This window comes from Phoenix dactylifera, chromosome 8 (genome assembly GCF_051530095.1).
Source record: "Phoenix dactylifera cultivar Ajwa chromosome 8, Ajwa_hap1_PhDact_Kaust_v1.1, whole genome shotgun sequence".
NCBI classification, from domain to species: domain Eukaryota; kingdom Viridiplantae; phylum Streptophyta; class Magnoliopsida; order Arecales; family Arecaceae; genus Phoenix; species Phoenix dactylifera.
The window spans coordinates 6,606,472-6,633,151 of record NC_143197.1 but is presented as its reverse complement, the minus strand read 5'-3'; the positions used below and the strand labels follow the sequence as shown (position 1 = coordinate 6,633,151).

At 37.9% G+C, this 26,680-nt stretch overlaps 1 protein-coding gene across 5 annotated transcripts; it reads left to right on the top strand.

The window, feature by feature from the left end:
* The first annotated feature begins 4,730 nt into the window (after positions 1–4,730).
* On the top strand, positions 4,731–25,575 carry POK1 (phragmoplast orienting kinesin 1). 5 transcript variants are annotated; one of them, XM_039124408.2, is made up of 33 exons: positions 4,731–5,421; positions 5,830–5,985; positions 6,066–6,149; positions 6,224–6,343; positions 6,415–6,528; positions 6,610–6,702; positions 6,812–6,972; positions 7,052–7,126; positions 7,477–7,564; positions 7,669–7,727; positions 7,827–7,890; positions 7,990–8,055; positions 8,137–8,301; positions 8,388–8,492; positions 8,710–8,945; positions 9,088–9,157; positions 9,253–9,306; positions 10,325–10,404; positions 11,578–11,644; positions 11,725–11,781; positions 11,911–14,055; positions 16,646–18,835; positions 18,921–19,028; positions 19,786–19,949; positions 20,045–20,132; positions 20,237–20,311; positions 20,386–20,628; positions 24,100–24,198; positions 24,297–24,371; positions 24,444–24,502; positions 24,817–24,928; positions 24,999–25,109; positions 25,187–25,575. In XM_039124408.2, the coding sequence occupies exons 1-33, from the start codon at positions 4,990–4,992 to the stop codon at positions 25,343–25,345; spliced, it is 7,974 nt and encodes a 2,657-aa protein (XP_038980336.2). In that variant the 5' UTR covers positions 4,731–4,989; the 3' UTR covers positions 25,346–25,575. The 5 variants fall into 5 exon arrangements, with proteins under 5 accessions (XP_038980336.2, XP_038980337.2, XP_017696808.3 ...); XM_039124409.3 differs by having other exon boundaries at positions 4,846–5,421; positions 8,137–8,208; XM_017841319.5 differs by having other exon boundaries at positions 4,846–5,421; positions 16,652–18,835.
* Positions 25,576–26,680: the final 1,105 nt, after the last annotated feature.

Below are 26,680 nucleotides of genomic sequence, written 5' to 3'. Positions count from 1 at the left end.
CTAACCTCAAATGGTTCATTTAATAGGTCTTTTCATCAATACTATGCTATAGGTAAAATAATAGTTTTGAAATTCATGAATATTCCCTCTTGATTTTGTTTATCATTTTTCATATCAAAAATGCTGTCCCGCTTTTCTATAATATATAACCTATTCCCTCTTATTAATTCTAGTAAAAAAAGAGAAAAAAAATGAAAGATTTGAATTGCTTATGAAAATATAATTTGATAAAATAAGAAAATATTTCTTCTAAATCAATTCTATTTGATAATAGTTATTTTATGAAAATACCGAGCTATTTAAGCAGGCTTCTTGATCTTAGACTGGAGCTGTTTGAATACTGTGAAAATGGGCAAACCACACGACATGAAGTCTCATGCATGGCACTCTGAAATTTGGGCATGTAACTAGATTTCAGCATGAAAAAAAGAAGCACGGACATCTCTATCTCTTTGTCAAATTTACTTGCTCCTATCTCTCTTAATATGTAGACAAGAAAAAGGAATTCGATTAAACAATAATGACAGGGCATTAATATATAAGTCTCTCAGACTTTCCTCTACCTGTAATTGAGCTTGGACTACTACCATCTCCTGAAGGTGTTTGCCCTGTATGCAGGAAAAAATAATATCTATGAACATATCTTGGCATTATCACATCTGCTGTTCCAAAAACAATTTCATCACACAGCATCACCATAAGACCATCCTGTGATTATAATTGTAAGCAAAACACCAGTTAAAACAGTGACTTAACGCAGTCATATGAACTTACCACATTGAGAGTGCAACAGAAAGGAAAGCAAATGTTTACAACATCTCCATAAGTTCAGGAATACACAAACATAGAACTCCTAGCAGAAATTATTCTTCACAGCCATCACTCACGCAGCAAGGACTCTCGCTATGGCTCCGACATCTGAGTAGGGGCTGCAACGGTCTCGAACTGTGGCGGGTGGGGGTGGGTCAAACTCGGGACACCGCACTGCAGCCATATGATGGTGAGGATGATGATAACATGGGGCGACATCATATTGCGAAGGCCAGCAAAACTACCAACAGACTGCAGCCCAAGGCTCAGGCAATACAAAACTACGGTGACGACGGAGCCTGTGCTCGCAGGTTTAGATATCAACACCTCCAGCGCCGTCGGATCCATGCCAGAACGCTCTCTGTTCAGCCAGTAGATGAAACCACGTACGGGGAGCTGGAAACAGAAAGACAGCAGCAAAATAGAGGAAGCGGTGCCTCCAACATAAGCCAGCAGGGGCAAGCCAAGGTGTGCCGAGAAGAGAAACCATCCGTAGGAGAAGAGGAGGACAGCATATGATCCCAGAGCTAACACAGCAAGCAGAGCTACAACGTATGGAACGCGAGTAATAGAGAAGCAGGGAAGGGTGACAAATATTACGAGTGCAGACACCGAGAAGAGCAAAGCCAGAACCTCCGCAGATATGTAGAGACCAAACATATGTGGGTGAGATTGGCGCAGGACATCAGTCATTCCATAGGGTGACAGGAGTGCAGCAGAGAAGAAAATGACAAAGTTGATGCAGAATAGTTGAGCATGAAGCATATCCTGTCTAAATGTGGTGGTCCACCAACTTCCCATGAGCTGAAAACATGGAGAGAAATGATGCAAGTTCAATAGTAAAGTTCCTCAGTCCTCACAGAGTAATATGATATATGTTGAGATAAAGAAGGAGAAGAAGAGTGCCGCAAATATCGTGCATGCGTTTCAGGATAAATTGATCTATTTTCTCATCATGGGCACATGAAACCTCAAAACACAAATTTTAATGAAAAGAACAGCCAGGTCAAATTATATGGGCAGTTTTAGAACTTTCCTATCTCACTTTACATCCCACAAGCTCCTTCCACTACTCAGCAACAAATTAAAACAGATGATATAGCATGTTGATCTTACATGTCCATCAAAATCAAGATTCGGTGCCTTCAATGGTAATACTTAAATAGTGCAAGTTACGAACCTCAGAGTGGTAAGCTAACTCTAGTTTTGCAGTCATCTGGACTATAGCCTTAAAAATCAGTATGCGGGAATAAAAATGGCATTCAGATTGAAGTTAAATAATTCAGATTCAACAGTCCAATACCTAGAAAAGAACTTTAAGCAAGAATAATGTAGGAGCTTAAAGGATGATAGAGTAATAAACTAATGAAATGGAGAGAAGGCTCCTTATTTGTCCAGAAAAAGGGAAAAAATATATATTTAAGGGATAGGATGACCACGTAGAGCTATCGTCTTATGGAAGCTTTAAACGTTATATAAATGTAGCACCTTTCCATGGATAAGTACCACTAATTACAAGAGTTGCTAATATTATACCTCAAATAACAATGAATTAGTCCAAACAAAAGCAGAGAAAATATAATTTTAGAGAGAAAAGAAGGGAGACTAGTGTGCACTGTAATTACCTAGCTATAGATTTTTGGAATGCACCATCCAAGAATCAAATCCAAAACAATTGGGTTTTTAAGTAGGGAAGATATAATTTTGTATTATTTTTATATTTTTATCATACCGAGAAAACAAAACAGAAAGCAAAACACTACCAGTCTGCTCACTAAACTTTATAAAATATAATCCTAACTGGTATAGGTTGCCTCTATCATTTATCATTGATACATGCCAATAAATGCAAGAAACAAATTCTGTTTATGGGATATCTAATCTGAACTTTGAAAACCAATCAAAGCAACGAGAGGAGGTTGGCAGTTAGAATTCAGCCCAACAACAAGATGATTGCATGATATAGTTCATAAACCTAATGTAGAAGCAATGCCACACAAATTATCATTTCGAGAGATTCCAAATGGAAAGCGCAGGGGAGGCAAACATCATTGCAACTTGACTGAAATATCAAGGAGGTCTAGCAAAATGGCATACCCATCCAAGTCTATATCCACTTCATTGATGGAAGATCTAGTTTAATTACCCACTATTTGTATATCACACTATGGAAGGTGATTGAACAGCGCAGGACATGCACACACAGTTCGATCACCTGATATTGTACGATATACAAATAGTGGGTGATGATTTTTTGGACCTCTCCATTTCAAACAAAACCATGGAGCGCCTAAACTCTATCTATTTCCCTTTGATTGAGAAACCCTAACCATTTGAATAGCCATAAATGCCAATAGTTGATTGAACTGCAAAATTAAAGTCTTGTCCTTCAATTCCATCACTATAAAAAAGGTAAAAAAAAATATAGTAAGGGCAAAAAAAAAATAGTAAAGATACACTAACATGAGTTTCTTTGATGCAAAACTATAGACCCAATAAGTTGGTAAAATTTAAATAATGGCATTTTTTTGAGCAAATTGTTTGATCCTACAGGTTAATTGATAATTTTAGAGAATAGATTTAGATTGTGATAGATCGCTCTTGATGGCAGGGGAAGAGTCACTTAAGATCTGATGCACTCCCCTTCTATTCCAAAGATATCAAGTGCAGATCCATGCAATCAATAGGGTTTTTTGGACTATAAAAACATCCCCCATCAACTATTGAAGCAATGACTTGCAATCACAATATTTTGAGATCTATGATATTTCTTAATCTTGGACTATAAGTTGGATGTGTATGTAGATCAAACCTTAACTCCGATAGCTAATCAAAAATAAAAATTAAACATCAATTCTTTGGGTTTGGATATCTATCCATACCCTAGCAATCAAAAATTAACTTGCACAAAATAAATGAATCTCGGATATCAATCAATTCATTAAAAGTCCATCTAAACTAATTCAATCCCTACCAAATGAGCAAAATTAACATTTTATGCCTAAAAGACTAGGGCATCAAGAGATCTTGAACTAGAATCAAAATGCCTCAAAGTCAACAAGGAGATGGAGAATAGGAATCGGGATTGGAGACCATAAAATGGAAACATAAAGAAAAATAAACCAATTTACCCGATTGCCAAGAGTAGTCCGCAGGTTGCCCATGCCGGCTATCGGACGCCCCACTCTCTCCATCAAACAAGGTAGAATTAGGGTTTAGGCACTAGTTGCAAGGAGATTTGTAGAAAGTGCAATGAATCTATTGTTATAATGCTAATGCTGTGGGTACAACTCCACTCCTGAACAACGCCAATTTATAATAAATTCTCGAACTATCCTTCTCTAACCCTATGGACCTCAGGCTTACGCAACTCCACTTTTTTTTTTCCTTTTTCTTTTTTTAACCTTATTCGATCATTTTGGCGTTACATATCACACGTGTAGAGTTCTAGACTGTATCATCATAATACAAACACTGAACAACACGACTTAGACCACAGGTGATTCTACTTTTTTTACATGTCTCAACTATCCTTCTCCGTTCTCGTGACCCCTGAGCTCATACAAACATGTTTTTCTTTTTTTTTACTTTAACTTTTATTTTGGCTCATAGTATTGTACATTTATAGATCCAGTAAAAAATTAGGAAACTTCACTTTGCCACTCCTGGTTAAATTGTGATCAAGCAGACCTAGATATGGAATTAATGGATATCCATCCCTTTCTAAACCTGACCTACCATCAATCCCATTACAATAGTAACCGTTAGATGATAATGAAGCAATCATGTGAGTTTTGTTTGTTCTCCTCAACAGAAGAGAGTTGATAAATATACCCTAGTGGTTTGTAAGTCTCTCACTCTCTCTCATATAGAACATAAAAGATTACTCGGTAGGATGTGTTTATAAAAGAAAAAGAACGTACCGGCGCTGCCCTCGCTTCCGCTTCAAATTTGAAATCGAGCGGAATCCCCCGAACGCCCCTCCCTCTCTCTCTAGCGTCAGAAGAATCTCCACTCTCCACTGACCATAAAACCAAGAACTCCAGCAGCTCCCTCTTTGATCCATGGCGGAGTCCCATCTCGGACCGAATCCTTACATCTTCCAAAACCCTTCCGTTTTCTAGGGTTTCTTCAGCTCACCTTCTCCTCCTCTCGATCTCAAGCTTCTCCTTCATCGCCATGTCCTTCTCCTCGAGGCGGAGCGGCTCCAGAACCAGACCGGTGGAAGGGAACGAGAATGAGCAAGGAAACCCCGCGGATGCCGTTCCCGTGCCCCTACCCAGATCCCCTTTGATCTCTATCCAAGATCGGTCCCAGAACCCCAGGGAAGGGCCATCGAGTGAGCTGCGTCTCGCCGATTTTCCTATCAAGGGGTCCAGCGCGACTACTAGATCGGCTCCAAGCACTCCGGCGAGGGGCCTGTCTAGGGTTTGTAGTGGAATTGGGAGCTGGGGAGCTAATAATGCCGGTCATCAGCTGGCGGGGAGAGAGAGGGGTTGCTCGTCTAGGGTTTCGACGGGCATACCCGATGTGAAATCTTTGGTGCCGGTTGACGTTCCGCATTTTGAGTTCAATGAAGATCCATCCTTTTGGAAGGATCACAATGTGCAGGTAAGACACCTCTGCTACTCCAGAATATATGTTTTGGTGTTCATTTTTATATTTACACTGAAAAGGTGGAATTTTTATGCATTTCCCTGTGTTTAATAATAATTTTGTCAGTCTCAATCACTGTGGCTACTTTTGCAAAATTAGTCTTTTACTTAATGCTTTATTTTGAAGCCATTGTTTGTTTTGTACAATTGTTGTTTGATAAATTTCTAGCTTTCGCCAGGTTTGCTTATTGAGATCTATAATTCTTTTGGGTTGGGTAGTTACTTAAGGGTTGTTCTTGGAGAAGGGTGTCAAAAGATTCCTTTCAATTGTTTGCTACTTCCGGCATTATCTATACTACCATTCTAAAACAAACAAGTAACAACTCATGATGCAAGAATATGATGCCGAAGATGTTTGGTATAGGTCCTGATACGAATCCGGCCAATAAGTGGAGCGGAGAGTGCTTTGCAAGGTTATAAGAGATGCTTGGTCCAGGAGAGCTCACAGACATTAGTATGGACAGGTCATCCTGAAACCAGGTTTACTTTCGATCACGTAGCATGTGAGACCACATCTCAGGTTTGCAACCATAGCAAACATTAATAATCGTGCAAATTACCTTGTGGGTACATCTTGATGGTCTCCCACTTTTTGAACAGGTAAAACTTTTCAAAGTTGTTGGCCTGCCAATGGTGGAAAATTGCATGTCTGGCTACAATAGCTGCATGTTTGCATATGGTCAGGTAGGTTTGCTCAACATATTGGTGTAAGCTAAACTAACTACTGACTAATAATAGAATTTTTGGCTTTTGTGCAGACTGGTAGTGGAAAGACACACACCATGATGGGAGAGATTCGGGAGATGGATAAGATCCTCTGTGAAGATCGTGGAATGACACCTCGTGTTTTTGAATATTTATTTTCAAGGATAAGGGAGGTGAGGTACTTAAAATACTAATACCGCTCAACTTGTAGAGTTCCTCTTATCAAAACTTTGTCTGGAAACAGGAAGAGACTAGTCGAAGTGGTGAGCAGCTGAAGTATAGCTGTAAATGTTCTTTCCTTGAGATCTATAATGAACAGATAACAGATCTCCTGGAGCCTTCTTCAACTAATCTGCAGGTATTTTACCGAAATATTAAATGCTTTTATCATCAATATTCATTTATAAACAGCAGATGATAATAAGATTCATTATTATAGCTAAGAGAAGACTTGAAGAAGGGTGTATATGTTGAAAACCTAAAGGAATTTGAAGTATCATCTGTAAAGGATGTACTTGAGCTTCTGCTACAGGTAACAAACAACACCATTATACTTTTTATCCCTTTGGAATGCCTGATCCTTCTTATAGGATGATGAAAAATGCTATTCTGTGTACTTATGTGCTACAATATCTCTACAGGGTGCTGCAAACCGAAAAATGGCAGCAACCCACATGAACCTTGAAAGCAGTCGGTCACATAGTGTCCTTACCTGTGTCATTGAGAGCCGATGGGAGAAAGATTCCATGACACACCTCCGTTTTGGAAGGTTGAATTTGGTGGATCTTGCTGGTTCAGAGAGGTAAGACCAATATTCTGATATCAAACTCCTTTTTTATTAATCATTTATAGCAGTACTTGAATGAAATACTTGGATCTAGGCAGAAAAGCTCTGGTGCAGAAGGAGAACGATTGAAAGAGGCAGCAAATATCAACAGATCTTTATCTACTCTTGGGTAATTATAATGAAATAGTTGATTAAAGGTTCATGTTACCTTTTTCTAGGAAGTAGAAACACATGCCAATTTGCTTATATGAATAATAGTTGCCACCATCTTCAACCTTTCTGGTGCTATCACTGTGCACTTTCTAACTCCTTTTACATTATCATTCTCTAGTGTCTTCACTAACTGGTCTTTTTCATGTGAATGCATATGTTTAAGGCTGGCAATGTCATGTAGGGGAACCCACAATTTGATTTATTATAATCACTATTCTCAAGTCATGTTTATATAGATTTTTTATATGTAGGTGGCACAAGGGTGTTATCTCCAACATGCATTCTTAATATGTTTTTTGTTTTCAGTCTAGTTATCATGACACTAGTGGATATTGCAAATGGTAAAAGCCGTCATGTGCCGTACAGAGATTCAAGGCTCACATTTCTCCTTCAGGTTATACCTTCAAACTACTAGATAATGAGTTCTCCCATCTCTTGCCTCTGTTAGATATCATGAGAACAAATCAGGGCTTATATCATCATTTGTCCTAACTGCAGGATTCTTTAGGTGGAAATTCTAAAACAACAATTATAGCAAATGTCAGCCCATCCATCTGGTGCCTATTCTATTGTTCCGTTTTTTCATTTTCTTTCATTGAATAATAATTTACACAATTTGGTTAATATATCTCTGATTTATTATTGGTTTGATGCAGTTCTGCAAGTGAGACATTAAGCACTCTGAAGTTTGCTCAGCGTGCCAAACTGATTCAGAACAATGTAATTAGTTGTTGTGCTCCCTAATGCATATAATTACTCACAAATGAGGAAGTAATGAGTTTTTCTGAGTTTAATGATTCTTTCTCCTTCCATGCCTAGGCAAAAGTGAACGAAGATGCTTCAGGGGATGTGCTAGCATTGCAACGGCAGATACAAACATTAAAGGTAAAAATCTCTATCCGGAAGTCATTCTCCTTTTAGATGTGCTTCATTGAAGCCAAGCATGTGGAGTGCCTGTATAAACAGGATCAGCTGAACTTCCTCGTCAAGCATCAGAGTGTTCCAAGATCCCTATACTATCCCTCCCCTGGTCTTGAGGTGGGTAATTCAAGCAATCTTTTTGACTATTTCGATTCTTTAGGGGGAGGAAACCCAAATGCTTTCAGTGATCTAGGTCATCTAAACCAGAAGGTATCCTGCCATCCTTCAAAAAACCTATTGATGCTATCTCAAGAGATTTTACATTGATTACTGACTGCAAGTCAATAATGAATCAGGTTAAACATCTGGAAACTGCTTTAACTGGTGCCCTCAGGAGGGAGAAAATGGTAGAGGCTGAAGTCAGGAGGCTAGAGGCTGAAATTAAGCACATGAATCGTTTGGTATCTGTCACTTTTCATGATGCATATTGTTCATGTTGCTGGAAAAGTTTATTGATTGACATGTTTAAGTTCTATTCTAGTTGATAAATGACACATTTATAAGCTTTACAGAAGTTTGCATTCTGTGTGCCACCACCACCACCACCATATTAGACTTCTGCTTTAACAGTGATAATAATATCTCCATGATTGATTTCCAGTGCTGCTTCTCTTATAGGTGCATCAGAGGGAAGATGATGCTCAGCGGACTAAAGTGATGCTAAGACTCCAGGAGGAAAAACTTAGAAGATTGGAACTGCTTGCAGATGACCTTGTGACTTCTGATGGGTATCTCATGGGGGAAAATGCAGCACTATCCAAAGAGATTCAGCTGCTACAAGAAAGAATGGAAAGCAACCCTGATTTGACTCAATTTGCCTTGGAAAATATGAGACTGGTCGAGCAACTTAGAATGTAACTATTAACATAATTTTATTAAGAGAGTTATCTATGTTTTTCTTACTGGATCAAGTTCCTGGAATGATGCTCTTTCATCCTTCTAAATTGGTTACTTGAGTGAACAAGCCTTTGCTTGATTATTCTGATTCAAATTCAGGTTTCAAAACTTCTACCACCAAGGAGAACGTGAACTATTGTTAGCAGAGGTTTCTCATTTGCGCAACCAGGTCTCTCCTATTCCCTTTTAATATTCCAATTCACTATGGTTGTCTTTCATCGATCTATTTGGCAGCATGCTAAAATTTGCTATAAATGTGCATAGCTTTTAAAGGTTCTCGAGGGGAAATTCACACCAATTACTAGAGGGGCAACTCAGGTTAGAATTTTTTCCTATGTAAATATATTATATTGACATTGGCTTTAGTTAATACATGCATATGATATCATCTGCAATATTATGTTTTGCTATCAATCGGGGTAATTAACATAAGAGAATATGATGAATTGATTAAGATTAATGAAGCGGATGCCTAGAAAGATCGTATGCATTGCTAAATCAAGATTCATACTTAATAGAAAGTTGGAAATAAGCTAGAAGAAATTATAGACAACAAGATTAAGTAGGAAAAGCTTTTATATTTTTTTGAGGTCCTATTTTGTATTAGCATGATATGTTAACCAGTACATTACTAATTTTTTGTGCAAATTATGGGGTGATTGAGATTGATTATTTGAAAAACATGACAAGAAATTCGAATGAGTTTCTGCAACAACTCTAGCAAATGATAAAACACTAAATGCAAAGAATAAAGAACTTTAAATATTTTGTGAAGCTTGTCATCTCCCAATATTTTGAGCACCAACTGGAAGCAGGAGCATAGGTTTACTGCCTAATGTACCTAGAACTCTGATGCACCGGAAAATATAGTCTAACACCAAAGCTGGTGGATTGCCTAGGCCTAGGTCGGCCACTCAGAAACCTGTTAGGAGGCTGGCTTGCATATAGAGGCTGCATAAGTGGGTGGGCCCTAAGCAGGGTAGGCAGCTGCTCAGGTGGCCACTTTTTGAAATGGTATACACCATTGTGAAATGAATGAACTTTTACTTAATTTCATGTAATGCAGTTTACTAAGTAAAAACGACAATCTTTTTAAAAATTCAAACTGTTCACACAAGAGCATGGAAGTTTTTATTACAAATGGTAATTTCAAGTTGATCCAATATCTGTTTGATTTTAGATGGAAACTTCACAGATTGTGGTCAAACCTGTTTTTCCATTTGCTAGCTTGACGGTCGTTCAGCAGAATGAAAGTTTTTGCTACTTAATTTCGTCCATACATTTTTTTGGACTTTAATTTCATTTATTTGGTATCATTTTTGGTTTTAATCTTCAGGGGGATGATAACTTAAAGGAGTCAGACAGCTGCAAGAGACAGTTGGATGCTTCTTTAGAAGACAATGCTAGACTAACTAGGTAGGCTGTCCTTGCCCATCATCCAACTTTGGCATATTCTCAAACTCTCATCATGCAGCGACAATGCTTTTACGTGCCTAGAATAAAATATTTAACAAGTAGATGAATAAAGTTATGGGCCTAAATTAGGTATCTATCAACATCTAATTCTTTCCTCAAAAAAATCAGTCTGATTCACTCTTTGATGGTCAGTTGCTCGAACTTTTCCAATTGCAATGTTCTTAAATACAGATGTTTCGTATTCCTGTTCCCTTGTTGTTAACATGTTGAATGTTAATCATTCCATGACTCATCTTAGATACATAATAGGTTTTATATCCTGGATAGTCTTGCCAACAGGACATCAATTATTTCTAAATCATATAGCGAAGCTTATATTAGTAAACTGTGGGGAAAATGCTAATATAATTCTATGAAAAGCCAAAATGACCTAACATCCATAGCTGCTACTGTTGGAAAGTTATTATAAAAATTTACACATATTGGAGGCAGAGGGAAGCTATCGGATGTCAGTTATATTGCAAATTTATATCTACTCTTCAGTACATCATGTGACACTTGCACCTTTTGTTGTTGATGCAACGTTCTGTAGATTGAACTCACAAACAGCATAAACTAATACTCCTTTTTCATGGAAACAAAATCTAAATTTCCTGGCAAACAATTACATGCTGAAGTTGGTATTTATTGGTATCGCATCTTTGGTTGAAACTAAGTTGTTAAGGGGGCCTTTATTGGACATTGATACTTCCAACAAATGTTCTGCAAGGTTCATATAACAGTTTACAATAAGCACTATGAACTCTGAATATCTCCAAATTAACACATTAATAATCATTTTTAGGTAAAATAATTTTTTGTGTGCATGTGTGCTACTGGGACTTGTACATGCTTGCTTTGTGTGGACAAGGTTTATTACACTGATGTTTGGAGTGAAAGGTTGAGATCTGACCTGAAAATATCAGCAAATGGAGGCTGATAGGTTAATTTTGCGTGCAGTAACTCATTGGGGCTTATAATCATTGTAAAAATCATTGTAGGTAATTTATTTGACAAAATTTTAAAACCCTAAAAGATATAAAAGTTGAACATGGAATATCAGTGCAGCACTTTGGCTCTAATACTTGAGTGTGCAAAGTTACATTGACTAATGTTCATGCTTTATGCCAACAGGGAAATTTACAATTTGCGTTTCCAACTTAAACAATATTTGGAGCTCGAGCAAACTGCAATTGTCACTGTAAGAATCATATTACCTATTAGGCTTTTCATTGAGAGTGTGGTTTCTTCCATGCAATGATTTGTATGGCTACTCTTCAGGTTGGAGATGCCTCTACAGTTAATGACAGGAACAAAGAATTAGATAAACAAACACCAGTACGTTAACCAATCTGTTTCAAGCCTTTCCAATCTGTAATTTAATAGTGCATCTGTTGGGGCTGCCCTTGCATGGTCAAACTAATTTGAAATTATAATTTAACCAAGTGACTTTTATTGATGGAGCAGACATTAGCTAAAGGGGAGTCTGTAGGTTGGATTGCATCTTGCAATCATGCAGACAAGTTTCCAGATATAAGCCCTGCTCAGGGGATGAGGGATGTACCTTCACAGTTTGGAGATGCTGAAAAGGAGTTGAAGGATGCCAGGGTTTTGATTAAAGTTATGGAATCACAACAAGTTCAACTGATTGCACAGCTTGATAAGCTGAAGCAGGAGAACGACAGGTTCTTGGAACTCTTAGAGAGCCAGGTGCATGATGAGACACATCTCAAGAAACATCATGATTATGGTATACAATTGTCAGAAAAGCTTGGAATTGTATCTAAGGCTAGCCATGCAAATGAAATCCAAATACCAGAATGTGTTGACACTCAAAAGTTAGCTTTAGATGCAACGTTGGAAAACGCGGTTAAAGATGTTGAGGAGGCTAAAATCATGAATAAGCAACCCAAGGATGAGCACGTATCAACATGGCGACAAGAGATGGAACAGGTCCAGGAGCAGGTTGAGGCGGAGACAGCAAAAACTATTCTTTCCTTGCAAGAAGAGATTGCTGCACTTCAGCAAGAAGTACTTTCAAGGAATAGAGATGACCTATCTTCAGCAGCAAACTATGAGCTCTTGAGAACCAGGAATGAAGAACTTAACAACCGAGTACATATTCTGATGCAAGAAAATGTGAAACTCTCAAATCTTGTCACTGCTAGAGATGCAGAAACTAGTGTATTGTCTGATGAGTGGGAGAAAGCAATTATTGATTTGACACAATTCCTTCTAGATGGTTGTAAATCACTGGAAGATGCATCTCAGTACATCGAAAGCGTTGTCAATTCATTTCCTCAAGGAAATGCATGGATTAATGAACATGTGGAGAGAGCTATAAAGGTCTTTGTTGAGAAGGAAAAATTAATTGCTGACTTGCAAAAGAGGGTAAATGATGCACAGCAAATAGAACTGGAAATGAAGTCGAAGTTGGACTCACTAAGAGGAGCAACTCTTGCTATAACTGAAGTCCAGCAGACTGAAAATGATGAGAATGCGAAAGAACTATTCCATTTAAGAAAATTGTTGGATGAACAAGTATTAAAAATTGAGGAACTAGAAAATGCTGTGAAATGCAAGGAAAATCATATTGTAGATGCAAGAAAAAGTGCTGATGCTGCATTTCTAGTGATTGAAAAGTTGTTTGACATGAATGCTTCAGAATCTTTGGATGTGCAAATAACCAAATCTGCAATTAACATTCTTCTTGATGAAATCTCTCAGGTAGAGAGTATAAATCAGGCGGAAGGCTCTGATCCTGCTAAATCTGAAATTCATAAATTTTCTATGGATGCCCGGAGAGACAATATTAAAAACAAAATCCTAAACGAGAAATCTCCTGTTTCAGTTGAAGACCCAAGTCTTAAAGCTCAGGAAGCTAATGCTGAAGAAAATTCATATGCATTGGAAGAACTCAGGGTTCAAGTTGAGATGGCAATCCAAAGGATTGTAGATACTAACAAAGTCCTGCATACTTCATACGCTGATGCTGAAAAACATATTGCTGCTGTAATATCTGACATCAACAGTACTTATTCTGCCATGAAGATGTTGTTTCATGACTCAATAAATGATGTTCATGGAATTACTGATAGGATCAGGGAGTTGAAAGTACAAAGAATGACTCTTCCTTCAATAATTGTTGAAGATCCAAAATTTGGAGCGCATGCTGATATTAAGTCCACGGCAATGCAGATTATAGTGGATGGCCTGGCCAAGATCAATGAATCTTTGAGTGGCATAAAATCTGGCTTCCATTCACTCTTTGATGCGAGTAGGACATCATCCATACATATGCATGAAGACAAACTGATTCCTAATAATTTGCTGGTACAAAGTCTTATGGAAGATGTGGACTTTGCTATGAATGCCATAGTTGAAATACACTTTCAGTTGGGCATGCTTTTTCATGACAAAGATGTTGCTAACTGTTTTGCACAAGAAATCCGTTCAAATCAGCCATCTCATTCTGGGGCAGACAATATGGTTTTAGATGTTATTCCCAAATATCCATCAGATCAGATTGCCATATCGGAACTGAGACACATGCTGCGAACTCTGGAGGAAAGGATAGACGAAGTTGATGTAGACCATTGCAGAACTAAAGAGGTAACTTATTTCTTTTGTGTGCATGTGCGTGTTTGTTTGTTTTCAATTATAGTGTTTTACAACAGTTGCACATCAACATATCATGCTCACTTCCTTGTTGATTCGCGTAAATTATCATTTGATGCTGGGATTGTAGGCAGTAGTAATCTGCTGTCTTGTTGTCGCAGTTTCTTTCACATAATTACATAATCTGCTGTCTAGTCGTAGCCTTTAGTTGAGTGATGCCCATATGGTTCCCTAGCCATTTGGTTATGTAGTACAGTCAAAAGGCCTTTACAACTTAAATGTGGTATGAATTCGTTCAAGAACATGTAACCATGGATCCGAAGCCTGTTCACTATATGGATGTTCATAATCCTTAGGAACCAGGATGCAGCACCCAAATATGTCTCATTTACTGAAGAACCAAGATGTTGTATGAATCTGCTAGGGGCATACATATGTATGTAAACCCTACTACAGAATTAAGTTTACACTCACGAGAACCTAGTTGTCGTATGGATCCTGGGAGGAACAAATGTTGATGAATGTCAAATCTGAGTATGGAATAGATTTGATGTGGATGTGCAGGTGCTGCTATCACAAATGTCCCTTAAGGAGCATCTATATGTCAACCAAAGCTCAAATGTGGTACAAACATCGAGGTTAGATGCTGAGGAATCCAAGTATATGGGTCGTTCGACAAGCAAGTAGCTTGAATACGGTAAAGACTTATGATTAGACAACCGAATGACCTGGATGGATCATGCACAACAAATGTTATATTATGGATATCTTCGGATCAAATCAGGGTTATACTCATTGAACTAGACAAATTTTTAATTGAACAATATTAAATGCAAGTTAATATATTCTGTAGTTTTTAATACTCATATAATGATTATTATATATAATAGTCAAGTACAAAGTACAACTTGCAATGCTTTAATTCTTTTTCAGTGATCAAAAATTTTAATTCTTAGCTAGACCTTTTAATAGATAATGCATTGTAGCTGAACTATCATAGTTTCCCTAGCACTATGTTAATGGAAGATACTTTAATTTCATTCATCAGATTTGTGTTATACCATTCTTAGGCATTATTAATTAATTTCTTGGAGAAGGATTATATAGTCTGATGATCAAGATTAGAGCTGATCATGAGCCTTCTGGCTCGCCCAGCCCGGCCCGAAATTTTTCGGGCTTGGGCATTAAAAAAAAGGCCCATTGGTCGGGCCTGGACAGGAAAAGCGGCCCGACCAAAAAATCGGGCCGGGCCTGGAAACTTTTAAAAATGGCCCGGCCCGGCCCGTGTTTTATATCTAAAGATAGAAAAATACATCCAGTTTTAGAGAGCCCATTAAGCTATTGGGCCATTCTGGCCTATTTCCAGATTCCAAACAAAGAAAAAATCGGGCCTGTCGGGTCTGACCTAGACAAAAATTTAAGCCCGACAGTCGGGCCTGGGCCGGACCTGGGCATAGCCATCGGGCCTAATTTCTGCTGTAGAGCCCGGCCCGGATTTTGATCAGCTCTAATCAAGATATACTTTTATTGATGCTCATTAAGTGTTATTATTGGGCAATATATTCATTCACTTAAAAGCATTTGCTGGGTCACTAAGTGCCCATCTGTACATTGGTATTCTGGACCTGGGAGTACCTTAATAAAAGTGTGAAATGTGATGTTTAAGGTGATAATGGAGAGGAGAAATCTGAGCTGGAGGAGTTTGTTGAACCTACAAGCCTGGTTTTTAAGATAGTGGAAATCACCTTTCTGGTGGATTTCACTATCCCTAAATACCAAGGATTAAGGGAAAGTGGACTTCCCCCAACACCTGCAACTCTTCCCTTAAAGAGACAAATGCAGCTATGTTAGTGATATGGACAGATGGTTTATCTGGCCATCCAAAATGACCCTAACTGGTACAGCTAGGTGCATTAAGGGGCTCTTGTGTCTACAGACTGCTTGATTCGCCCAACAATTTCACTGGTTATGAGGATAAGCTAAGGTAGTAACAAACCAACCAGTACAGGTATATGCACACAACACATACATTTAAGGTTTAGGAAACCTCTCGGCATGGTATGTGTTGTATGGCATGATATGATGCCAACTAATGTTACCTTGGTATAAAGTGATATGGTTAGATTTGCAAACTCGCACATGAGAGAGAGAGAGAGAGAGAGAGAGAGAGAGAGAGAGAGAGAGAGAGAGAGAGAGAGAGATTTGGAAAAAATGAGAAGTTTTGATATGGTTTACATTGGCATAGGAATAATGTTGCACAGCAACAACTACAATTGTTACTGAACTCCATAAAACTTATGAATGTATAACAGAACAATAAAAACAAATCTACATGACTTCACAGCTCAGACAGCTTCTGATATCTAAGTGAAAACAAATAAAATGAATGGCATACAACATTTCAAATGACCTAACTCTTGCTTCCAGTAGTGGAGCTTTTGTTTTTGTAACTCTTGGGAATAAAAACTCCAACAATAGCAAGTGCAAAAATAGTAAATGGTAGCACGTTGCAAGAATAACACGTAATTCTAGTATGTGATTATTGATAATTGAATAAAAAGTCTAATATTCCATTGCTTTCAAGTTTCAGAAGTTAAGGCTTAAGATGAATCATGCTTGGCGAGATGCAGAAGAGAAAACAAAGCAGGCAACTGGTTTTCTTTTGAAGTTTGAAAAAGCTCAAGAAACCATGGAAGAGGCTGAGCTCATGCTGCAGGCATTACTTAAAGCAAATGAAGATGCAAAATGTGAAAGGGATCAGTGGAAACAGGCAAGCCAAGAGTTGCTGGCAGAGAGAACTACATTGGTTGAAGAACTACACCAACTTGAGGCCTTAAACTTTTCTGTGGATAATCAAAATCGAAATTTAGAAAAACAGATTCATTCTAGTATAGCAGAAATATTAGGCATTGCAATCTCACTCAGCGAATCTTTTGTGGAAATGCGGAGGTTCACATTGGAGGAAGTAAATGTTATTTGGTCTGATATGTTTTCCTTTGGGCATGAGCTGCTACGATGGATTGGCACCTCAAGATCATGTCTTGAAGAAACAATATCAGAAGTAATGGAGAAAGGTTTTGCATCGCTTGTTCTGTATCAGTGTCAGATAGGAGCCTTTTCTGAGCAAAACAAGCATTTAATTGTAGATTCTTCTCTTCAATACAGACAATTGGGGTCTTATTCAGTACTTGGGAATGTGGAAAACAATCACATGGATGTTCCAATAGACAACTTGGTAACTAAAGGGTTGGCAGGCATGGTCGTTCAAGACTGTAAACTGAACTTCTTTAGTTTGAGAAACACCGAGGGGGTTCAGAATGAATTTCAAACAGTTGAAGATTTAGTTGTTGGACCTATTGGTAGTACGGATACTGTGGAGAATGAAACAACAAAACTATCATCAGACCAAAAATGTACAAAGGGCAGAGTTGCAAAGTTTCAGAAAAATTATTCAGACTTGACCCATGATACAGAATTAGTAAAAGAGATGATTGCAAAAATGGCCACCTATTTGGATAATGTTGTTCAGGAGTTGACTTTAGGTGAGGAAGCTTCTATATGTGCAAATTTTCCTGTCAGAGAAGGAAAAACTGAATTGGTTACTGTTGTAGGGGAAACAGTGCAAACTGACATGGTATCTTCAGGTGCTTCTTACTCTGATATTTGTAAGAATTTTGAGCTGCAACCCAACATATTTCAAGATGATGAGGTGGGCATCCTGAAAAGCAAGAGCAACATCCATGATGAAAGGATCGGTGGGGCACAAACTGATACAGAAGTTCTTCTTGTTGACATTGGGCATCTTAAGCATCAATGTGCTCGGTTGATTTTTTCTCACTCGGATTTAGAGGATGATGGAGAATTGTCTCTTTGTGAGTACAATATTGTGCAAGAAAGTTCAGTGAACAAACATAATGTTAAGCCCATGTATTGGGAGAAAGAAGAAACAGGGAGGTTCCATTATTTACATGCAAAAACTGAATTGGGCAATAAATTAATACAGACACTGAATGAGCTAAGGAACAATTTATGTTATATAGTTGGTCTGGTTCATCCTGGGCTGCAGTTCCATGCTTTAAACAAAATGACTGACTCTTCTCTTGGCAAAATGTTTCAAAATATATGCAGCATTGAAGAGAAAATGTACATGCTTTTGCGTAGAGGCTCAAATGAGGTAAAAGAAGCTGATATAGTAACAGATGCTTGGTCACTGAAGAGGGAATCTGCTCGGAAAGACAACATTATAAGAGGGCTACTTTTTGATCTTAGATTGTTGCAAGAGTCAGCCTCCAATGTTAAGGACATGAAAGATGAAAGTAGGGAGATGGTTACCACTTTGGGCAATGTTCAACATGAACTTGCAATAAAAACTGCCCAGATTAATAATATCCTGTCAAGACAACGGAAGCTGGAAGCTCAGTTGGCTGAAAGTGAAGCTGCACTATCCAGTTCAAAATCTGAATTGGAGCAAGCCCAAAAATTATGTGTCATGCTTACAAATGAAAATACTGAATTAAGGCTCCAGCTCGAAGATGAACATATTAGGAATACTCAAACAGAGGAGCTGTTGGAAGAGAAAAGAAAGGTTATAGATGGTTTAGAGAGGGAAATTCTTTCAAATAATTCTTCTGTTGAGGGAATCTTGGATGACTTGAGAAGGGTCAGTAATGATAGAAATCATCTCCAGGCGGAAATAGTCTACTTGAATGATAAACTTGACATGGCAATGACTTTAGTTGATGAAAAAGAAGCCATTGCTGTTGAAGCTTGTCAGGTAAGTAATTAATATGGGCTACCTTCACTCACTTATTTTAAAATCTACAGGTGTTCTAGAATTGAATTTGGGTTGATTATTTCAGGTTGCAGAGTCAAGTAAAATATATGCAGAAGAGAAGGAAGAGGAGGTTAAAATTCTTGAACATTGTATTCAGGAGCTTGAAGGTACTATAAATGTACTGGAGAGGAAGGTAAGTTCTGCATTTTATAGCATGACATGGTTTAAAAGAACAGCAATTCTAATGTTATTAGAGCTGTTTCAGATGGCTTAGTAGGACACCATTATGTCATACACGTGCACATGCAATAAATATGTAATCAGTGGCTTTCATTAAGATGTTATTCTGTTACAGCAGCTGTTATGAATCAGGGAAAATGGCCAACATTTGATCTTTCTATTGTTCCTTTGGTTAAATAATATTTTTACATCAGATCCCCGTATCATTTATAAGACAATTTCTATCCTGAATTGACATTTGCTACCATTGATTGAGTATATAATGGGCATTATCTCTGTTAGTGGTTTTCCAGGGGGCCATTATGGTAAGATAATGGTTGTTCAGACCTTGAGACTTATTACGACTTGACATGCCTTTCAAGAAAGGACGATTCCTTTCTGGTCTGCAGAGGAAGTTAAGTTTGCTATATGTTCAAGAGTAGCAAGGAAGAAAAATTATGCACATATTACTATGCAATCAATTTTTTGCCTTTTTGATCCACCAAGAATTTCACTGGTCGCTCCAGTGCTTTATGTCTATTTTGCTGTGCAATCTTTAGATTGGTCCTAGGATTTGGAGACATGTAGTCTTTCCCACTTCTTGAGCTCTTCTTTATTATCTTCATTTGTGTGTCAGTGTTTGTGTGGATAATCGTACATCCATTATTTTGTGTCTATTACATGTAGAAATATCTGTATCTATGTTTAGTTCTCATCATTTCTACTATCAGGTGGATGACATGAAAGAGGAGGTAGAAAACCATCAGTTAATAAGGAAACGTTTAGAACAGGAAATCCATGTTCTAACAGACAGGATGCATATGGTAGAAAATGCTGCTGAGTGTTTGATTGCAGAGGGTTCAAGTCTTGGAGAAGAATCATCTGAAATACCCAGGTCAGGCATATTGCTTGCATAATTCTGTATTAAACAAGATGATGAGCAATGCTTTTCTTTGTGTTATCAAAGGCTGAAAGGAATTCAAAATGCAGGCGGCTAGATGATAGGATTATTGAACTTTGTGAAGCAAGAAAGCACATAGAGGATCTTGAAGTGGAAATATTTTATAAAGAAAAAGAGGTTCGTCCAGACCTTGCTTTTATTTTTGTCATATTTTAGTTCCTCATCCAATTATTTCTCTTGGTTTTTCCCTCTTGTGGCTCTAAACTATGCTGTAAATAAAGATCAAGCAATATAGAGAACATATCGCAGAGCTTGTCCTGCATTCTGAAGCACAATCATCACTATACCAAGAGAAGGTATGAAAGACAGATACAAGAGAGAACCTTATGGCTATTGCAATATATAGATTGGCTAATTTCTCCTCATGCAGTTCAAAGCATTAGAAGGTGTATTTTCTGACGTGAAAGCCGATGTGTCAACTTCCAATCCTTCTGAATCGCATGCAGCAAATAAAATGGAGAAAAATTCAGCAAGGACAAGGGGCTCTGGCTCACCATTCCGATGCATATCAAGTCTGATTCAGCAGATGAACTTAGAGAAAGATCAGGAATTATCTGTGGCTCGGCATCAGATAGAAGAACTAGAAGCATTGGCAGCTAATAGGCAAAAAGAGGTAATATGTCCAGTCTTACCAAATATTTTATTTTCTGGAAAGTCAGAATTCCTCATTTTCGGTTACCATTACATGTAGTTTGTTGTCTCAAATCCGGAACATAACATGGCCATGCTACGGTGGGGTATAACCCACAACAATATGAAGCCAACTATAGAAATCTGTATGAAAACCCATCTCATATAAAATTTTATAAAAAGGGTCCAAAGTCTACCAATCATTAAATAAAGAAACATGTACTGGTACAAAGCTTCTAAATCCAAAAATCAAATGTTCAAAAAACTATAGCCTCAAAAATCCATAAAGTCATCAACTGCAAGTCCATAGTCAACTAAATAACTAAAATTCTACAACAAAATCCTCTAGGCTTTCTAGCACGAACTCCAAGCCTATATCATTTCCCACTCATAGCAACCTTATTTGTCTAAGCAAGCAAATCTTACACTATCTTATCGGATCAAGCATAAGTTTTGCATGGCTCGATAGGTGATTTTCATTGAAAATAAAATATTTCACAGTAACAATACGATAAGCTAAGTCATAAAACGAAACTTGCTTTCATCCTTACATAAATCATGCAAACTTCATAATATGATTCTAAGTGTGTAACATAAATAAAGTCATAAATCATTTGCCATTTAGCCAGTCACAATTCAAAAATACTGTTCATAGATATTAAGGCTAAGGTCACTTTATACTCGTAATAGGGCCATAATCGACAAAGTACCTTGATTCATAGCATGTGCCAAGTTTATACCTGTTGGCAGGGCTGTAATTTGTATGCCAGCTTCATACCTACTAGCGGAGCCATATGGTACTAGTTTCAGATGATCTACCCTATTTCTAGGAGTTGTACATAGCTATTTGAAACCCTTTAAAATATTTATACTTTTTCGAAAACATATATAAATAAGTTGAAAAGCATTGAATGGCATGATAGAGTTCATAATTCGTAAATAAGTCACTAATAGTAAAACAATCATGGAACCATTCTTTTCATAACAAAATAAAATTTTTCGTAATTTAGAGTTTATGGCTCGTAAACATTTCATTGACATTGAATTATTCATGGAACTATTTTTTTATGACAATATGATTTTTATAATATCATATGCTTGATCCTTAATTTTAAGAAAAATACAAAATTATCCGGTCAAACATTATTCATAATTTTTGTAAAATCTTAAACATTGAAAATGATCGGTAGTTCAAAAACTAGTATGGAGTATAAGAGTTACTTACATCTTTCACCTTGAACCCTCAAAATTCAACTAAGCAAATCAACCAAATCTATTCAAAGCTATTTATTGCCCAATTAATTTATTTTCAACAACTTTAATGGTGGTAAAATTCCAAAAAGGAGAAAAAGGGCATGGTTGGCCAGGTGATGACGTCCCATGGGTCAGGGTATGTCCAATCTCAGCGACTTGGTGAATCATGAGTAGGGACTATAAAGGTAAAGAATGGACGATAGGGATTGTCTATGGTGGGTTTTTAGGATGCTCGAAATACCGGAGTGAGGGGTTGATATGCTGTTTGGTACCAGGGCAATTCAAGGCCCTTTTACCGAGGTCGACTTGGGTCGATAGTGAAGGAGTAGAAGACCCTCGACTGGGGTCTATAGATCCATGCAGAAAGCGAGTAAGGAAGAGAAGAGAGAAAGAGTGTGAAGAGAGAGAAGAGAGAGAAGAAGGAAGGCCCTTCAAAACCTCTCAAAACAAGGGAAAAGGAAGGCGGTGGCCTGGTGGTCGTGGTGGTGGTCAATTGCTAGAGGACCGATGACAAAGGTAATAGTGGATGGGCGACTGATGATAGAAGGCGGCTGGTAGCGAAGAAACAAAGCGAAACAAGGCCGGATAGGATCTTTGGATTCGATTGAGAATTAGAGAAAGAAGAAGAGGGTCCGGGATTGGATGGTGGTGGTGATCGAAGGTCGTAGCCCATGATGTCATTAGGTGGTTGCAAGTGGCTAGTGGCGACAATAATCGATGAGAAAAACAATGAAATCAACGGAAAATAGGGGTGGAAATAGGGTAGCGAACAGGAGGTTTTGCTGGTCAATTTCTGGTGAACTCTCAGTTGGTGGTGGTGGTTCTATGCGAGAATAGGCAAGAGAAAGGGGGAATCAATAGGAAGGCATCAATACCTTGCTTCTAGCGAGATTTGTGGTTGCAATTTTGGTGGGCGCAGTAACAGGACACGACAACACGAGTGGGAATAAGAAAGAGGAAGAGAGGCGATGCTTGGGGGTGGAGGATCTTGAAGGGTAGATGGGCATCTCTTATAGAGAAGCCCTTAGGTTTGGCTCGAGTCTGGCATTCTTAGGACTCCGGTTCCTACCTGGAGTCGTTGGAGAAGGGAAAGAAGACTCTCACTAGGAGTCTAACTATTGGGCTAGCATGTGCAGAGCACGTGCCTGGCCTACATTTTGGGCCAAGGGTGAGTTCGGGTTAGTCCAAGTGAATTGGGCCATCACATAGTTCATTATGGTTATCAGTTTCCTAGAGACAACAAAAACTTATAAAAGAGGGCATCTAGTGCACAAGGCTCCTACCACTGCAAGATCTATAGAGGGTCAAATGTATGCAGTCTTGCCTCATGTGTAGAGAGGTTGTTACCATATTTCGAACCTATGACACCTAGGTCACAATGGAGCGATCTTATCATTGCACCAAGGCCCACCCTCAACAGCAAAAACTTATTCATAGAGAAATTCCTTTTAAAAATGCTTCTCTCCTACAGTATTCTAATCCTGCTTTTCTATACCTTTTCATTTTGTATAGCTCACCAAAACAAAAACTAGCTAGTGATTTGTTATAATATGAGTTTAGGTGCATAATCAATATTTTAGGTTTTGCTACATGGCAACTGCCCTTCTATATCATATGGCATGCTCCTCTCTTGGTGAAAGTTTGCCTTTGCATGAAAATTTGGCACCGATTCAAAGGGCTTGAGAGTTGGTCATAAAACATTCTCAGACTCTCAGTATATGGATGGGATGAGGCGTATTAATTTAGTTTGGTTTGGCTTGATTTGTGCCTTCAAACTTTAATTAACTCTTATCTTCCTTTCAAGTTTGTAAGAATCTACTAAAATTACCTACAAAACTTTCATTTGCCTTACTAGATGCACCCAAGATCAAATTTATGATTCACAGACTTGAAATTCGTTCATATTTCCGGCTTGTTTAATTAATTTGTTTGTTTGTTTGCTTTGAGGGAATGGTTTATGGGACCATGTCTTCATCGGATCTTGTCTCATAACTTTTTCTCTAGATCTTTAGATCCCCAGACCTTTTGACCAACAAGTCCCTTTGCCATATCTTGTCCACTCTGTGACTTACATATTCTGTAAAATTTTTGGAAATAGCTTCCTATGTCTAGTGCTATCTTGTCACTAGTCACTATGTTTTACTTTGCAAAGAGTAAAGTTATAAACATGTTTAATTCCATGATGTTGTAATTTGTTCAGGTTTGTATGTTAACTGCACGACTAGCAGTAGTAGACAGCATGACTCATGATGTAATTAGGGATTTACTGGGTGTCAAGTTAGACTTGACCAACTATGCTGTAAGTGAATTTTTTAAACACTGATAAGTTTGTTGAGATTTTTTAACTATCCTTCTTGGATTTAATTATTAAAAACTATTATTTTTTGGAAATCCTAGGACTTAATTGACCAGGAGGAGCTGCAAAAACTATTAATGACAGCTCAGCAACAAATTGAGGAAACAAAAGCTAAGGTAAAAACTTAACCAAATGATTTGTTCTACTCTTCAGCACTCTTTTCTGAACCTATCCTTGTGTCAAATTAGGATATGGAAATTCTGAATCTGAAGAAGCAAATTAATTATCTCCTTGAGGAAACAGACAGGTGAGCCTCTTTTTTTCTCCCCTTCTGTTTTTTCTTTTTTTAAGAAATAACTACTCTTATTATCTTTTTACAATATTCTCATATTATCTGGCTTTGAGACGAGTATGATGCTTTTATATATTCATCTGAGTTCTTGTATAAAACTAAACCAAGAACAATTGGAAAATTATTGTAGGATTTTAACGAATCAAATCTAAAACTAGTCCACCATTTTCTCCATGTTTGTTGCTAGTGTTGGTTAACTTTTATGCAATGATTCCATATGTGCATTTTTCCTTCAAAAATAATGCATTTGTAGGGACTTTGATTTGTAGTTTGGCCGAAGAAGTTAATCAAAGAAAATCAGACATACTTGCAAGCCAGGTGCTGATGGAACAGCTTCAGCAACGAGATCAGTTGCTTACAGCACAAAATGAGATGTTGAAGGTGCAGATATTTATTCAGCAAGTCATCTATTCCTTCTTCCTTCAACAAGTTCTGATGCTTGCATTTGCAGATGGATAAAGCCAATCTCCATCAAAAGATTGCAAAGATGGATGAAACAGTGAAGTCACTAGTTGGATCACCAAGCATCCAAGACCATCTGCGGCATCCAGAAAAGACCAAGGTATGCCAAGTGCTGGTTTTCTATAGTTACTCAGTTTTATGTTTTCCCAATCTGCCGAGTGCTGGTTTTTATTACAGGAGAGTTCCCAGAATGTTGGCACGGAGGAGCTTGGCAATAGGCTAGCTGAATCGGACAAGCTTCTCTCGCATGCAAGAAATGAACTTGCTCGGTATCACAAATCTAATAGCAGGATGCTATTTGATCAAAGTGAAGAGAAAAGGCTCATTGGTCACTGATTAGTGACTCTCAAGTCTTGCGATTCTGTGATCTGTAAAGAGTTGTGTTTATAGTCTAATAAACAAGTAGGTCCACGTGTAACTTACCTTTCATTTTTTATGAACTTAGGTCAACAGCGACACGGAAGTGGGTTTATATAATTTCAGTATAATATATTTATCTATATTTTTTGCAAAAAATCAAATTTGTGCACTTTACATGAATCAGATACCATGTCCTTTTGTCTTTAGCTTGGTGAAATTCTAACAATTGATGCCTATATTCTGCAGCTTCTTATCCAAATGAAGAGAATGCAAGAGCTTTTTGCGCTGATGTAGGGCAATTGGTAGCAAATAACTTACAACAGCACGTCCCATTTTGTGAACATCTTTTCTCCATTACTCAACAATGACTTTTTATTAAGGAGATGATTTTAATTAAAATAAAAGAATAAGTAACTTGGGAGGCTTATTATTTAGCATGTGTGGTAAAATTGCCAAAAATCAGTAAAATGGATTCCCAGAGAGAGTCCAAGTGATGCAATTAGTTAAAACTTGTGACTCGGTCCACCACATGGATGGATTAAGGTGGTCCGTATCCTGTCTTTTACTTGCCAGCAAGGCTAAATTGCCTAAACAAACTGCAGCATAAAATAGAACAGATTCTTGAATGGTTATCAGTGTAGAGTGTTCGTCTTAGCCACAAATCATCTTATCATGGGCTCCGCATTTGAATCATCTTATCATCTTATTAGGTGGGGAATTGTGGGTGGGTACTATTTTGAGCGACAGATTTACCTGCGTGCTACTGTAGGTGAGCTCCTTTCCATTTTATGGGTTAGCTTGTTTGAGTTATACGTGGTCATAACATGGCTCAAACTTTCTACAGGTAAAGATCAACAGCCCAACCCAAGAAACTTACATTTGATGCCTGAACCGAGCTTGACATGATAACAGAGTATTCTGATTCACTTCTTAAGTTCAGTGATCAGGAATTCCTAGGCATCCTTCAATGAAACCAAAAACTTTTGAGAATTTCCAATTGCTAACGATGAAACTAAATGAAGTTAGAAGGCTAAGGTGACATAATACATGAGAAAGCTACTTTACTTGACTCTTGTTGTTTTAAGCTCGCTTGCTCTGCAAAAACAAATCATGGTTTCCTTCTCAGATGTATTGCCATGTCCCCGTGTTCAATGTCAATAACGCATCAGCCCGGATATCAACTTCAGATTAGACCTTAAGAAACAGGACAATGCAAACAGAATTCGGCACTCACGCGAGTCCGGATCTGTCTGTGCCCGTTGTGTGCCTCGCGCGATTGCGCCAAGCCAGGGCTCGTTGGACAGACGAGAA

Bases quoted from the DNA above. Each gene is read 5' to 3' on its own strand.
- POK1 (XM_039124408.2), top strand. From the start codon at position 4,990: ATGTCCTTCTCCTCGAGGCGGAGCGGCTCCAGAACCAGACCGGTGGAA. The intron at 6,973-7,051 runs GTAAGACCAATA...ACTTGGATCTAG, and splicing joins GATCTTGCTGGTTCAGAGAG to GCAGAAAAGCTCTGGTGCAG. The intron at 20,133-20,236 runs GTTCGTCCAGAC...CTGTAAATAAAG, and splicing joins TATTTTATAAAGAAAAAGAG to ATCAAGCAATATAGAGAACA.